General features: G+C 37.5%; 1 protein-coding gene across 4 annotated transcripts in view; it reads left to right on the top strand.

Annotated features, from left to right (window-relative positions):
• HS2ST1 (heparan sulfate 2-O-sulfotransferase 1) overlaps positions 1 to 16,987 on the top strand; it is a 42,975-nt gene that overhangs the window by 9,424 nt on the left and 16,564 nt on the right. For 2 of the 4 annotated variants that reach the window (XM_026057557.1, XM_026057556.1), the window contains 2 exons: positions 9,671 to 9,751; positions 10,912 to 11,150. In XM_026057557.1, the coding sequence (XP_025913342.1) occupies positions 11,133 to 11,150 (18 nt within the window). In that variant the 5' untranslated portion in view covers positions 9,671 to 9,751; positions 10,912 to 11,132. The remainder of the gene's footprint in view (positions 1 to 9,670; positions 9,752 to 10,911; positions 11,151 to 16,987) is intronic. The other 2 variants (XM_026057553.1, XM_026057554.1) reach the window with 1 other exon arrangement.

Genomic DNA, 16,987 nt, shown 5'->3' with positions numbered 1-16,987 from the left:
TGAAAAAAAAAAAAAAAAGAAAAAAACCACCTTGCAACAGCTACCTAAAGTGCAATGAGTGAATTGCTGGCCCTTCTTTTCTGATCAAATTTTCATCAAATAGTTCCCCCACCATCACCATACATAAATCAGTCCTTTTTTGAACAAGGAGAAAAAATAATTCTCATGCATGAGACWTTTTTTAAATTAAAACTTAATCCAATGTAAATCTGGATTAACTCCCAAAGGCTTTCAATGAGCAGCTGACTCTGCTACCAGCGAGAGTATTTTTTGTACAAATACACTTTACTGCACATCTAAACTATGGGTGTTTCTGTTTTTACGAGGAATAGGAGTTCCTTGTCACATGGATATGACACCAGATAAAGCATTTGTCTGTATAATTTTGATTTCACTAACAAGTGTATGGCTGTGAAGAGTTTTTGGGGTGTTGGTGTTGGCATGCAAGTATATTTAACTGAACTGAGTGTTACTGCTGCTATTTCTTAACATGGAGAGAATGAACATTGAAGGTTTGTGTTAGCTGGCTAGTTGTCACGAATGTACATTAAAGCATGACTTGAAAATAATGCAGAGGGTTTCATGCAAGCCCAGCTGAACTTCCAGGGTGAGACCAAGGAGGGTACGTGTTTCAGTAATAAGGACTTGCAAGCTTTCCTTTCTAATATTCCCTCTACTGCCTCTTTGAGTCCACTGTGCCACTGCTCCTTTTATTGCTTTGAAAGTCAGAGGGGAAGGACTGCTTTTAAAGCTGGTGATTAAATTATTTTATACAGAAAGGAACCTGGTCACTGCTGCATATGTTTGTTTTCTTAGCTCTGTTTAGTTTGGTTTGGACCCCAAGGTGTGAAGTGGTGTGGGATATACCAAGGAGAGATTTGCAGAGGTAGTTTAAGAACTGATTTATTTATTTAGTGTTCACTGTAGTTCCAGCATTTAACTCAAAAAGCTTTTCTTGTTTTTTTCATTTCTTTGCAATGGCTTTGAGGTTCCTCAAATGTAATTTTTCAGTGCTGTATGTGTTGTTAGAGCTTACCTTTATTCATGTTTATCTTGTTCATCTCCATCTTATATGTTATCTTTAGACTCAGAGCCAAAGATTAGAACAAGAAAAAGATACTGCTGGTACTGTCTATATTTTTTTGATATACATTGATTTTTAAGCTATATCAGCTGCTAAATCTTGCAATTACCAACTTGCAGATTTTAGAGGAAAATAAGGTGTACTTTGGATTTGTATATAAAGCAACCAGGGTATACAGAATTAGACTGAAGTTCTTAAAATGAAGCAAGGAAGAGTGAGTTAAATGGGTTTCACAGAGAAAACAAACTTAAATATAATCAAAGACTTATCCAGTAAGCATTTAAAAATGTAATTAAAATTAATTCTGTTATGACTTTCAACAACAGTGAGGCTCATTCAGCATGCAGACTTATTTCTCCCCCCACCCTCCCAAGGACTTTACACAAACTACTATAACTACATTAAAATCAGAAATCATGTGTATCATAGCAAATGCTTAGTCTGTACATATCCAATGTTAATTAAGCAAATATCACGCCATATCTATTAGTACCAGATAGAGTTATCATAAGCTGCTTATTGGTACCGTAACTTCCTAAGATTCCTAATAAAATATTTTGATCTTCTACCTAACCATGTCCGTTGCTACTCTGATCAGAAAGCAATGTCGTTCACTCTTTTCCTTTTTTGGCTTAGACCAACTGGCAATATTTTATTTTCCAGATTGGGTTAGTTTAGCCAAGAAGAGTGAAGACAAGTGGTGATATAAGTATAGTGTGTTGGAAATAACAGTATATCTTTGCAATTAGTTTTACAGAATGTGATGGTGGGTTATTCTAATAAAGCATTGTCCATAAATGTAGGTCCTTAAATGATTTTTAACAGACAGTTTAATGATCTTTTTTCCTTTTATGTTAGCTAATACCCTTCTAGAAAAAGTAAATGATTGTATGTCTGGAGAAAGCTCATAGTAAGAAAGGCTGGAGACGGTTAGATTTTCTAAATGGAGTCAGATGATCTATATTGATCTTGCTTTCTTTCATTATTTGAAATTGGATTTTGCTTGAGGGGGAGACATGCACATTTGTATAGTGGAACACTTGTGACAACTGTATCCATGTATATATAAAACAATTCCATTAACTTTTCTTGCTAACACCTAAAACCTGTATTACAAGATTGTACACTATAATAAGTAAGAGCAAGCCCTGGCATTATATACTAAACTGCAGTTTATTATTTAGAGTACAAATCCCTGATTTGCAAGTATTTTTCTTTGCAGTTTTTGTGGTTACAATGCTTCGTAACAGTTCACCATTAAGGGCATGTGGTATTCTCAAAAGCCTCAACCCTTTTCTCTCTATGATTACATCTTCCTCTTTTACATTCATTTATTATTCAAGATTTGTCTTCTTAAAGAACCCTAAAATTACAAGTGTTGGGCGAGGGGGAGATGAATGGTGTCTATTGTGCTTGCTCTCATGCTAATTCATTAACTTGAATTTGACACTTGTTTGTGTCAAACTAAAAAGGTCAGTCTGATGTTGGAGAGTTTATGAAGCTATTTGACATCTGGTTGTTTTTAAAGTAATAAATCTTCCCACTACATTATGCTGCCTAAAATATATCTATAGTTTTTGTGCAACTTTGTAATGAATATTATTTGCAATATAGTGATGCTATAGTTAGAGCTGAAGATGTGCTTTTAATATGGACCTTTTGTTTTCAAGCATTTATAAATTTTTCAAAATGTTGTATTTAGAGGAATGAAACCTTTTTTTCTGGTTTGTTTGATGTTATTGCACAAAAAAGTCTGCTACAAGTAAGTGTATTTCCAGGAAAAATCTTGCCTGTTGGGGTACCTAAACTCTGGTCTATAAATGCAATCCATCTGGCATGAACCTTTTCATGGGTTTTTGTTTAGTTTGGCCATTACTGGGGCAAACTGAGATGTGGGTCTTTACCTGGGCATGCGTGTCATGTAGCTAACGCACAAATTGACTTTACAGTACACACATGGTATGTCTGGTCACATATTAGAAGAGATGCAACATATCTTTCATTAAAATAAGCTGTAAGGTGGTCTTTCTAACACAGTGAGTATCACTGCCCTTTTAACCTTTCTCTTTTCTGAGCTAGTCACTCTGACAAACTCAATGACTACTGTAGATCTAAAATTTGATCTGACCTTTGCATTTTAAAGGTCTATGATATATTTTGGTTCCTTTTAAGTAATTACACATGTTCAAAATTTGCATGATATGCTGTTGTGTAAAAGATAACAGTGATTGTACTAGTGTTTAACTATCCTGGYATTTACTGGAAGAGCAACATGGCTGGGTACAAGCAATCCAGGACATTTCTGGAGTATGTGGATGGCAGTTGATGTAGGTGATTAAGGAACTGACATGGGGAGGTGCTTTACTGGACTTGCTAGTGGCAGGAAGGAAGAATTGGTTGGGGATTTGAAGGTCAAGGGCAGCTTTAGTTGTACTGGCCATGAAATTGTAAAGTGTGAAATCTTGAGAGAAGTGAGCAAGTCAAATAGTCAAATCACAGCTCTGGGCTTCAGGAGAGCAGGCTTCAGGTTGTTTAGGGATCTTCTTGGTAGGATCCTATGGCAGACTGAACTAGAAGGCAAAGGGGCCCAGCTTGTTGATTTTCCAGAACAACCTCCTTGAAGCACAGAAACAACCCATGCCAATGCTCCAAAGGTCGAACAAGTGTGATAGGCCAGTGTGGACGAACAAGCAACTCCTGACTGAGTTCAAATGCGAAAAGGAAGTACGTGGAAGGTGGAAGCAGGGATGAGCTATCGATATGGAGTAAAGAGGAACTGCCTGAATGTGCAGAGGTGGAATTAGGGAAGCAAAAGCTCTGCTAGAGTTGAACCAGCAAGGGATCAGAAGGGCTTTTATTGACAGTATATTGACAGCAGAAGGGAGGCTAAGGAAAATGTGGGCGTGCTGCTCACTATGCAAAGTATATGGAAAAGGCTGAAGTGCTCTATACCTTTTTTTGCCTTTTTTTTATCAGTGAGGTTTGACCTCAGACCTCCAAGGTCCCTGAGCCTAGCAGCACCATTTACAGGAGTGAAGCATTACCCTCAGCAGAAGTTCGTCAAGTTATGTAGCACTCCAAAAGATTGGATGTAGACGGGATGCATTCAGGAGCACTGAGTAGGCTGGCCAATGTCACTGTAAGGCCACTCTTGTCTTTGAAAGGTTGTGGTGACCAGGCAATGTACCTAATGACTGGAAAAAGTCCTCAGACATCTTCAAGTGGGGCAGGAAAGAAGATCTGGAAAATTACATACCTGTTCACCTAGCCTCAGTCCCTGGGAAGCTTATGGAGCAAATTCTTTTGGATGCTGTTTCTAACCACATGAAGGGCAGGAAGGTGACTGGGAACAGTGAAAAGTTTGGCATAGCATGCAGATTTCATCTTTCAACTACTCTGCTCAACACAAAACTGTTAGGAAAATGCTTGAGTTTGCACATTAGCTGTAGTTTAAAAAAATAATAATAATAATACTAGGAAATACACGATCAGAACTTAATCTTGAAATACTGTCTTCCTTACAAATGCAGTTGATAAACCCTTTCTCAAAAATATGCAGAAAAATGAGCAATGTAGAATTTAACATTAAAATTAGCTCAGAGGTATATGTAGGATAGTGATTTTACTGTTGGGTAAACATTTTTTTTTCATTTAATATCAAACTCTTAACAGTATCACACGCTAATCAATACAATTTTACCTCCATGTTCTAAATAAAGACTTAGCAAAAACGCTATCTTGAAATTAATGATGAGTATCAAATGCTAATGAAACTGTGGCAAGTTTTTCAGCATCGCTACTTCTAATTTTCAGACAGCTAGCTGCTGCATTAGATTTTAGTTAATGATCTCAGTGTCTGGCTGGAGTTGCTTGTTGGGGTTTTTGTTTGTTTTTTTTTCTGTTTTTTTTTTAACCAGCTACATGAAGCACCAAGTGCATTTGAGGAAGTCTGAAAATAATTCTTTTGTCTGGACTGTTCTTTTTCCTTCTGTTCTGAGATGCTTTAACCACTATTAAAGAAAATATTTTGGCAGTGTTAATGAGTTCTAATTGTTCACTAGGCGATGCTTTTCATAGGAGAAAATCTTGAAAAACAAAGTTTTTTATTCCTCTATAGAAGTAGAAACACTGTCAGTCGGGCAAAGCCAAAAAATGCAGTTGCCTTAGTACCAGCAGATTCTAGTAACTAATTTAATAAATTTCATTCCAGCTTGGTTTTTCCCCACTGAGGCATGAACAGGTATAATGTTTTGCTTTCTTTACTTCTTTAATATTGATTGTAACATATTTACATATGTTAATGAGGATCAGATTAGTTAATTACAGTTTTAAGGATAGTCACTTAAGACAGCTGTAGGGAGTCACTCAAGATGATCAGCATTGAAGTCCCTTGGACAAGTGTCTGAGCACTGTAGTTACAGAAGGACGAAGAAAGATTTTGCTGCACTTTAGAGCACCCCAGTGGCTCACCCAGAATTGCCTTTGAAAGCAGTGAACTTTGGTTAATCAACAATAAAGAGACAGCAAATTTCTTGGAGTGTTTTTAAAGGGGAGGAAAGAAGGTAAGAGAAAGCAAAGGCTTGCCCAAAGTATACATTGGATTTTAAGTCATGAAGTTGCTAAAGAACCAATGTAGTGGTTGTGCTGTTAAGGTGACACACATTGAATACGATATAAAGCTAAAGGAGGGCAGAGGTATTCAGCTTAAAGATTTCTGAAAGAGCTGAAATCAGCCAGTTTCTCCAGGCTACTGAGATCCCTCTGAACAGTAGCCCTTCCCTCCAGAATACGAACCACAAACTTCAGTTTAGTGTTTTTATATTCTGTCAATCTGTGTTTTTCCTTCAGTTTTAGTTGAATGTAGTGACACACATCCTCCATAGATATAAATTGTCATAGCACCATTGATTCTTTCTTCCTCTCCATCTCCAACTTATTCTTACCCACATACTACTTATAAACCAGAGGAGTGTTGCTGTATGCTGCGAAACAGCTGCCAGAGGAGGCTGTGTTTCAGTAGTGGATGGGGGCTGTGTTCGTGGTGTGTGTAYATAATTTGAAAAGTGAATCAGGACATTAACTTTGCTACAAAATTATGGCTAGCTTTTAATCTGCTCTTCAATTTGCATCCTCCATCAGAGGAGAATAGAGTCAATACTGAGTAGGTCTTCAGTCCGATCCAGTTCAGTATTTAGGCCAATCATGTGCTTAATGCAGCTTTTGGGCAGAAAGACAGCTTGAGCTGCTCTCTGCCCCAGGCTAGCAGCTGCTTGCCTAATTGGCCTGAGAGCACAGTAGGAACAAAGCTGAGACTTCGAGTCAGCTAGCTTGGATGTTGCTGCTGACCACAAAGAAGTGGCTAATTGTTTTGAAGGGGCCGCCAGTGTCACGCATCTACAGCAACTGGCTGGTCAGGGTGTTGCTGGCATACCTGCTATCATCTAGCTCTCCAGCGCCTTCATGTCAAGTCAGTGTGACTGACGTTTAAATCTGCATCCGTTTCTTCTACTGGGCAGCGCTTGAAGGTTGCTGGGCTGAACCTTATTATATCAGACTGAGCTTTTCCTGAGCTGATGGGGAGGTTTCACAACAAAGTATGGCAAGTGGGGAGATTTCTGGAGCTCTTATGAAAAATATATGAGAAATGTAAATGTTTGGGGTTTTTTAAACCTTTAAGTAGTTAAAATCAGTGCTGCTCTATTTTGTTTGGGAAAATAATATTTTGCATACAGTTAAGGTTTAGATGTGAAATAAATGCTAATAAACTTGTCTCTCAAGAGATTCATCTGCTTGAATGTGGAATCTGGAATGCAGACAAATACTGCTTACAGTCACAATGATTTGTTTCAATAATTATTTTATAATTATTTAATTGAGTTTTCGGATATTTTTATAGGTGTGTGTGATTCTAGTGTGTTTTCACCAGTGATCTTGCTAGTCAAGATCCTGTGAAGACAGGGCTAAGCAATCAGACTTAGTCTGTCCATTTCTCTCCCTGTGTCACTTTTCCTCTTAAATTTAAACCCATTGATGACAAACTGGTTGAATTTGACTTTAAAGGGCAGAGATCTTGAAGATAAATCATTTCAAAATTTTGATAATCAGTGGTGGGATACAGAGTGAATGCTCCTATTAGTCCTTCTCCTGAAGGAGAAGACATAACTCACCATAATGTGTTCTCTTCTGGTAGCATCCAGCTGGCAAATCAAGTCACTGGTAGTCACGGTATTCCTTGTTTTTTGCTGCAAGGGGTTGTCTCAAGAAAATAAGTCATGGGAAGATGCTGGTAGTTACAGTAATGGCAGGAAGAAGGGTTTTCAAGATGAAATAGCCAAATATGTGAGAAACTAAGCTCATTTCATTGTTTACAAATCAGCTACTTCTCTCCATTGAAGAAATTCTGCTAATAGTTCATCTGCTGGTGAATAAACAGTGTGCCTACATTTTGTTACGCTCTTTGTATATGGTACATCCTATGTGCAGGCTCTCCTTGACATGGACGAAAGCTTGCACATGGAATGACTGCAGATGACAGAACAGCATTTCCCCCGCCCTGAACAAACAGGATATTATTTATTACAGTGAATCCAAACAGGCAGTAAAGGGTGAGCCCTTTATTCAGACTACTACTTGCTTAAGTGCTGCTCAAGTTTTAAAATGGATTTAATTAGTTGGTGCAAAACTTTTGTGTGGACAATCTTAATCCAGTTTAGACATTTGGCTCTTAACAATTTTGCCTAGCTGTTTTCCTTATAAAATCAGGTTTAAATTGAAAGCAGTGAGATTGTAGGACATCACTTTGTCCACAGGGTCTCCAATGAGAAATGACCTAACCTAAATGAATTGATTTTTTTTCTTTCCTTTTTTTTTTTTTTTAATTGACTTCAGTGAAACTGATCCTACTTCCTCATAGACAAGTCCTTGTAATCAGAGTTGAATTTGCAGGCTGTCACCTAAAGAGACTTTCTAGAAAACAGAAATATATTTAATATATACCTAGCATCACCTTCCTTCCCATCTTCCACATTTAAAAATTCATTAAAACATTCATTGCAATTCAGAGGAAAAAAAAAAAAAACACATGTAAGCAGAGTTCATTTTTCAGCCATTGACTGGAATGCTGCTTACAGCTTAACTTAAATATTAGGTAATTTTATAGACCAGCAAATGAAGTAAGTAATCAGGATATAGAGAATTTGAAGTGTTGATAGGCATTTGATTAACATTGTATCCCAAAGACTATTGAGCTGCATGTTACCATTACTAGACCTCTTCCCCCCAATAGATTAAAAAAAAAAAAAAAAAAAAAAAAATTCACATGGATAAATCACACGTCATTTTAACAGTTAAGTTGACTCTTCAGAATATAGCAGAGAAGCTTCCTGACTTCATCGGAAACACTGCAGACTTTTCATAACTGAAAAAATATGCGTTTTTACAAAATGTGCAGTTTTCTTTATTATTAATAGACTACAGTAAACTGTTAGGATGGAGAAGCAGGTCAGACGGTTTCAGGTAGTTCAAATCCTTCTCACTAGCTTTATTTTCTCTAGCACTTCAGCAGTTTATATCCTGTACTTTATTTCTGGTTGTGGATTTAACTATTGCAGTTATTTCAAAAAGTTGATCTCAGTTTTTCATCATAAAGATTAGTTTTTCATTTTGATTTAAAAATTAAAGCCTACTTATTGTGTGGTAATAGAAGTGTCAGGATACTTCACGTCTGTGGAAGTTCTCCTTTCTGCATGGGCTTTCGCTTTCCCCTCTGAGAATATTAAGTTTAAGATGACTGTGTACTATAGCCTCTCTGCTGGTTGCATCTAATCATACATATTCATTTTATATGTTGTACATAGCCTTTAAAGTTCACTTATCACACTCAGTCTTGAATCATCATGGTTTCAAATATCTCATTACAGGAACACTTCTCGCCACTCTTTTTGAAAATTGTTTGTTTGTCACAAATTTTTACTTCTTACATATAAAGCTTCCCTCAGCACCGGCCAGCCCTCTCAGCATTGGGGTTTTGTGAAGTAATAATTCGAATCTAGAGATGTGCTACTCCAGTGTAGAAAATAAAATTTACATTGGTTTCATTTCAGCCCCTTAAGATGGTGTTTAGTGTTTAGCTTTGGGCAGCCAAGCGGTTAAGTGTGTCCCTACCTGATCCAACGCTGGCAAGAAGGGGAGTCACTGGTTACTTTTCGTTGTAGCCATCTTCAGTTAGATGAAACCTGAGACAGTTGCCTCATCGCTTTCCAAAACAGGAGGTTTGACAGCAGTGATGGGAGAGGTAGCAAATGAGAAAGGAAGGAGCAAAAACTGTGACTGATGTAGTGGGGAGCAACAGATGTCATGTGGAAAATTGAGATGTACTCAATCAGCTTGTTCTACAAACATTTTCATACTGGTGTAACTTAGTTATGGGGTGTGAGATGCAAGCATATGAGAGAGAGAGTTTAAGCTTTGAAGCATTTCAGACAGATGGAAGTTTGTGGTTGAAGACAACTTATGTGGAATTATAGGCTAGTGGTATTCACAGCTTAATGATTCTGTTTTAAAAGTGATTTTATGTTTGAATTAAAGAGATGTGATGAAAGAGAATAGAAGGAGCTGAGTTATAGAAAGCAAGAGAAGGAAAGACCAACAGCTGCTGTTGCCTTACAGGTGTGTAATCCAGCGTCATACCCTATATGAGAACCTAATATGGAGAATTGCAAGTTAGTCTCATGGTACCAACTTCAGCTTGTGCTGTTGGCCAACATGGATTTCTTTAAGTACATTATTAAAAGTAGTATCATAATAAGTGAATTGGGAAAGATGCTTTGACATCTGTATTGTAAATCGTATTAAACTATACACTTACCTAGAAAAGAACAGACTTGTCTGAATCAGCACAAAGTATTTGATATTCAACAGTTTGAAAAAAAAAAAAAAAAAAAAAAAAAAAAAAAAAAGAAAAAAAAAAGTAATGCTATAATAGTCTGCTTCTTATTTTCCAAATAGGCTTTTAGCACTTCAAGGAGAGTTCAATTACTCAGAATATCGCCTTTTGTATAAACAGAAAAATGGTTTGTTTATAAAGTGTTCACTGTGGCAAAATGTGTCTTGTTCTTAGCTCGTTTTTTCCATATTTTAACCTGTCTGATGTATTTCAGTACTCAGAGGTTACTTTTCACCTTAATGTTGACTGTTTCATAAGCATCTCTTGCTTCTGTTTTTATCAAACTTTAAATTAATAAATCAATTAGATTTTTGCAAAACCATTTATTGTAATGCTTTACACTTGGGGCTTGTCTTAACTGGAATAAGAACAACATTAGTTTCATCTGAATTCCAGTGCCTCTAACACAATTAATTGACTAAACCTGTACTGTTAGTGATTCTACTGGTTTTGGAAAATTCATATTCTGTACTCTAATTTTCTTGAGTTACTCCTTTTATTGTAATTTTTAAATAGTGGGTATTTCATTGAGGTTATTTATTGGGAAAGATGTTGCTGTTTGATAGTGCATTAGAGACTTTTCTTTAGAGATGATGGCTTTCAGTAGTGTTAACATGAGTCATAGAATATAGTACATGTTCTGTAAGTATATTGTTTCCTAGTTGTCATGTTCTGTGTCAGACTAACTCACCTTTTATTATTCATGCACTTTATAGATTAAGTTAAATTTTGCTCTATATGTGTCAGAATTATGTAACAGCAAGTGTTTCCTTTATCGGTAAGGAGGTATTGCTTCTCATCAAGTTGTCATTTGCATTCTAAGGTTTGAATTTCAAAATTGGCAATATTTACATTAAAATTTTTTATCTGTCACACTTAACAGAAAGGGCTATTGCAAGACACGAAGTCAGAGAAATAGAACAACGTCACACAGTAGATGGCCCCCGACAAGATGTGACACTGGATGAAGAAGATGATGTGGTGATTATTTACAACAGAGTACCTAAAACTGCCAGCACATCCTTCACAAATATTGCCTATGATCTTTGTGCAAAGAACAAATACCATGTTCTACATATCAATACAACCAAAAATAATCCTGTTATGTCTCTGCAAGATCAGGTAAGGTGCTGCATTTGTGGTGTTTTTATTAAATAAGGAAAAAATAAAGAATAATTGTATGCTATTGTAAACATATATGATCTGATGGAATTGGCTTTTATTACTTTATTTTACATTTTCCAAAAGAATGAATTTCAACATAATTTTTACACTTTCTTTGTACGTGAGGAGAGTGGATGTTATTGCATTAAGCAATAGGTTTAGGGTTTTGCTGTGCTACTGGAAGTGGTAAGTATCTGTTTATAGGCCAAAAACTAAGCTTAAAAAGGGACACAATTAGGGCAGAAATTACCTCTGTTAAAACTGTATGTAAAAGTTTGTTGTACTGTCATCTGTCTGTCTTTCGGCTGTTCAATAATGTTTGCCTGGTATCTCCCTTTGAAGTGTATGCAGTCTTATGTGCTTTCCTCTCTGTGTCATATAGGCACTGTATCATGCCATTAGGGCTATACTGCCGTCTTTGGTACCAAAAACGATGAGTGATGAGTGCTCTGTTTCTGTTGGGTCTGTGTGAAGATAATTCTGTGCTTCAAGTAGTTGTCATTTGTGCGTGTATGGTTTTTTGGGGTGTGTGGTGTGTTTTTTGTTGTCTTTTTAATAATAATTCTGTGCTCTTGGTGAGTGCACATGCAGGGAACCCAAGCCAGAGGTCCAAAACATCATTATGTCCACTGGCTGTAAAGCAGATGTTGGCAAACTCTTGGGTACATATTACTGGTTGTATGCTGATCATCTTAAGATGATATGCAGCAGAAGCAGGAGCTGTTCTGCATTGCAGCACATCTGCACAGAGGCTCCCAGCTCCTCCTGCTGTGTGCCTACAGGCAGAAGCAGCTCAGCACAGCTGTTGTAGTCTGGAGAAAAAACAAACAAACAAAACCCAACCAGATAGTACCTGGACCTCCCCTTGCAGTTCGGTATGTGAGAGAGAGAGTGAGGTAGGGATCTCAGAGGAGGGGACACAGTGAGCTTGTGGTGGGATTTGGGACCTGTTCTGTGACAGTGGACCTGTGTCACTGTTGGGTTTTTGGTGTTGTGAAATTCCCTTCTTAAATATGCAGATGATAACACTAGTAACAGGAGTATCTGAGAAAACAGTGAGATAAGCATGAGGGTCCAGCTGTCTGTAGTTTCTTCTCAACAGTGGTAGCTGGAAATGACAAAGTGTTCTCTTAGTCTTATACTAATTTTCAAATGAGTTATAAACTGGTGTTATCCCTGGTTTGGATTGAACTTTAGGTCCAGTCATTCTGGACGCTTTCTGATTTGTCAGAAGTTGGGCTTGTTTGTTGAGTTTGCTAAGGAATATATAGGGTAGCCATCCCTATAATCCTGTCCACTGGGTAAAGCAAGTACTAAAAAGCCATGCAGAGTGATTTCCAAAAGATTTAACAAGCCTGTATCTGTTAATTAAAAATTCTGCTCAAGTCAGTCCCGCTGCCCTTGCAACTACCAGTTCTGTTTCTGTGAAGGTGTCTTTTTGAATGGTAATGGTCTGTCCAGAAGGATAGGAGAGCTTGGTGGTGTACATTTGGYGTAGGAGAGATTGATGGTGTAGACTGAACATAGGCACTTTTCTCGCAACTTTGCCTTACATGTCTACTTTGAGTTTCATTCAAATCAAATTTGTTCTTTACTGGCTTAGTTTTGTCTGCAGAACCTCTGCCCCTCACTTTTCCCCCTAATAATTTCCTGCTGAAAAACAAAAATCCACCAATGCTGGTCATATCTATAACACTGGCAGTCCTACATTCATTTGATGCTATGCTATTGTCCAAGGTGGTAGATTGTGTTATTTAATTAGATGATTGATATTCCTTCTCTTCAGTGGTCATTAACAGGGAAATGCTAATAATGAAAAAGTTTATATATTGCACAGTTATTCAAAGAAGGAGTATTTATCTTTAGTATATCAAGATATGCTGCATATATGATCTGCAACTTGCCATTGTCTTAAAGTCACAACAGACATTTCTGGAGATGGCAAGGGACCTGAGTAGTAGTTGATACAGGTTTAATCTTTGTGTGCTTGGATGTGCATGAGATATTCACAGTACCACCTTCATCAGTACAGCTGAGTTGAGTATGTGAAGTGTATATGCACCAGAAGTGAAATATGTAAACAAATCTTAGAGGCGAAATTATTTCATCAGTGATACTGTTTCTTAAAACAAATCTCCCCGAGCAAGCTGAGGATTGTCTTGATTGGTCTGACATAGGTAACTTCAAAATAGCTATCCCTCTGTTGTATGCTATTTCTGCTGTACTTTTTCCAAACTATTCTAATGTTGTAATGGATTTCAAGTTCTCTGCCCATATGTGAAACCTTTACTTCTTGAATGCAATCTTAAAAAAACTACTAAAAATCCATTCCAAATATAAACTGTATCTGCTTTTAGATAATCCAGTAGAAGTCCCTAACACATCCAATTTAGTTTCAGATGGAGATTTTTCCAGTAGCACTCCTTTCTTTTACTGCTCTTCTGAAAGCAGTGTCCCGGTAACTGCCCCTCTGTTCACAGATTGGTCTTTTTTTTGTAGCAAACTGAGTACCCTGTTGACCATGTTGCATTTCTGACCTATAATAACAAAAATGCTTCAATTGAAATAAAGTAGCCATTTGATAGGATTTTAGTTGTTGCCTACATGTTTCGGTGCTGATATTTTCTGTCCATACAAGTATGCCTTTGTGGATGGCTGCTTGGATAGCATTCCAGTCACGTAAACCTTGGGGGTTTTTTTGTTACATTGTGAATTTGTGTCATCAAACACATTTAAAACCTAATTAGTATTCTGTCTTGCAGCATATATTCATGATGATACAGTATTAGAAAAGGGGATATGAGAACACATTCTGCATACTGTTCTTGTGAGCATACAAAAGCTGCAGTACAATTATCCAGCATTTAACTATCTCAGCTTGTTGTTTTCTGTTCCTTGTTCTTTTCCTCTCCCACAGTGTCTTGCTCCATTTTTCTCAAAAGAGCAACCTGAAAACACGTGATCTTGCTTCCAAATCTATTCTAGAGCAGTGGCCTTCCAGAGGATAGCACTCTCATACTGACTTTAATAGTGCGTATTTCTTCAACTGGTCAGAGGCTGCAATGTCTCTGTTAGAGATGGAACTGGTAAAAGTTTGCAGCAACACTGTTAGAAATGGCAGTACCATCATACGGTGTTTAGCATTTAAGAACTTTTCTCTTTGAGTTAGGTAGCCTGGTGTATACTAGTGTCTATCTCCATACCTGTGCCAATTGTATTTTTCCTCCTGGGGAAGAACTGTTGATGCCAGACAGGGATATCCTGGTTGACTGAACTGGTAGACTTAGTTCTGTCACCATCTCACAAGATTGCTTCTCTGCTGCCTTGCCTTGAGCTTTCTTGTGGTTTCTCATGGCATGAAGCTGAAGCTGTGCTGCTAGCCTGTTTCCAGTGGCCCTGATCCTATAATTTAGAACTAACTATTAGCTTGTATGACAACTTGTGTAGCTAAGTTACCAGGCGATTTCTGCAGAGGGATTCTGATTCAATCATCCCCTTATACTTGGTATTTAAATCTGAATCTGCGATTTCTTTGAATGGGGACACTGTAGATCTGCACTCTCTTTCTTGAAAGCTCCATCTCTTTTGTGATTCAAAATGGAAAATTCTCATGCGTCCTCTCCAGGCTGTGCTCATGGTATGTATCCCCTTATCTTTGATATACTTACCCCAAGGGTGAGGGAACTGGCTGTGGGATCCTATTTTAGCCATCTTGTCTCCAAAGCCCAGCTCTTACAATTTTCTGGCCTCAATAGTGCTTTGAAAGATTTAGCATGCAACACTGATCATGTCACTAGCATTCACCTTAAACAAAGGACAACTTTCATAGCCTCTTCTGTCTAGCATCTTGACCACAAACACTACTCATCAAACGGTTTCTATTCCATTTCATTGCTTGTTCCTGATAAAGAAGACAAAATCTATTTATAGTTTTGAGTCAGAGATTCAGCAACTGACAAGCAAACCTATAATATAAAAAAGCAGGACTCTTTCAGTATCCAGAAGTCCATGTGATACCAGGCCATAAGAACAATGACCGTACCACCTTTGGTGGTAGGCTATGTGTGTGTTTTAAGACTGTAGAGAAGAGGGATTAATGGGAGTAATTGGTGGACAGAGGAGAACTGATAGGTCAGAGCATCACTTTGATTTGCCTGCACAGGTTCCCCAGGTTTTTTGCTTGGATTAGGTATCCTGGTTTTTTTCCTTTTGGATCACTGGGACTTGTTTTAAATTACATTCAGTTTTTAGGACAATTGGATTTGATTTACCTTTCCAGGATGTCTTATGCCCCRAGTACATTTCATCTGACTTCTTAGTTCAGTGAAGCTCAGCTGATTTCTCACTTCCTAAAGGTTGCAAAGCAGCTTTGTAGCTGATTGTTTAAAAGCACCATGGAACAGCTTCACAGGAATTCCATTCACAATTATCTGAACTTTTAAAATAACCTTGGATTTTATTCAGTTGAGTTCAGATACAGAAGCTTGCTCAGTCCCTTGAAAGCTCCAGTATCTTCTGAGCCTGGAAAAGAAAGGTAGAATTGATCATATTTAACGATAAGAAACAGCAAGCAGTATTCGTCTGTGCCCTAAAATGTGTGAATCCTGACTCAGTAGGCTGTCTGTGACCTGGAACAATTCTGATTTTTAGAATGCTGCAAACTACAAGAAGAGAAAAGAAACTTCTAGCATGCAGGCTAGTTATAGGTGTTAAAAACTTAAGAAATTCTCAGTGGCACAGCTTGTTGCTGGGCCATTTCTTAAGGTGGATGTAAATGTCATGGCTGTCACGCAAAACCTTCCTAGCCTTGTCTTAGCCTTAACAGTCAGACCAGGCAAGCTAATAAAAGGCTAAACATCCCATCAGGTCTCTGGCATAAMGTGAAATTTTAGTTTCATCTATAACAATCCTATGTTTATAAATGGTGATTTTCTTAGCAGACATAGATGTTTTAAGACATAGGTGGGTGGGGGAGATGGAAGGAGAACATATACTCTGCATTTAGAGAACTTCTTTACCAGGTAAAAAAAAAATGTTCATAGCTGAGGGTCTCCACTGAATATGTCTTGTCACTAATTTTTGAAAGGTACAGTCAATGAAAATGTAGTTGGTTTGAACAGTGTAGGTAGTACAGCTGGATTCCAAGTCATACAGATGCATTATCACTGTGGTGCACCCAGAAAGGGACAGGAAGCCAACGCAGTTTACAAAACACAGTTGTATAACATTTTGCAGTGTTCCCCAGATAGATTTGCCAGTTTTCATGTGCAGTATATGATTTAAATTGTGAAATGCCACAGACTGAGATACTTTGTATCACTGAAAGAATGACTGCTGCCTGTTATGAAAAAGTAGTATCACTTTCTTTTACCTGAGAGTCCAAGAGCCAGTATTCAAGGAAGTTAAATAAAGATAATGAACCTCTTCAAATCATAGGCAGCAAACTTTGCACATTTGAATAAACAGTAGCAGGCCAGTCTTGCAAATAAAAATCAACCAATGAACATTTCAATTTCAGGTTTCAGGATACTCTCAATCCATTACACTTTACAAAATATTAGTGTGTTGTCTTGAGCTCTGAGACCTTTCTTTTTTGACTCTTTCGTCTCACCTCAGTGTCTTTCTAGTTATCTGTTATTTATAAGTCAAAGATATTGTAGATGTGCAGAGAATTTTACAGAGCGCAGTTGTAAATAAACCACTCTGTCCTGAATTTGTCTTCTACTCTTTAAAATTAACTTAACAAAGGTTACCTGTTTCTTTGTAAAGCTATAGTTGTCATAAGACTAAAATGT

The sequence above is a fragment of the Apteryx rowi genome, unplaced genomic scaffold, assembly GCF_003343035.1.
Source record: "Apteryx rowi isolate R43461 unplaced genomic scaffold, aptRow1 scaffold_14, whole genome shotgun sequence".
In the NCBI taxonomy this organism is placed as follows: Eukaryota; Metazoa; Chordata; class Aves; order Apterygiformes; family Apterygidae; genus Apteryx; species Apteryx rowi.
This window is presented reverse-complemented; position numbering and strand designations above follow the sequence as displayed.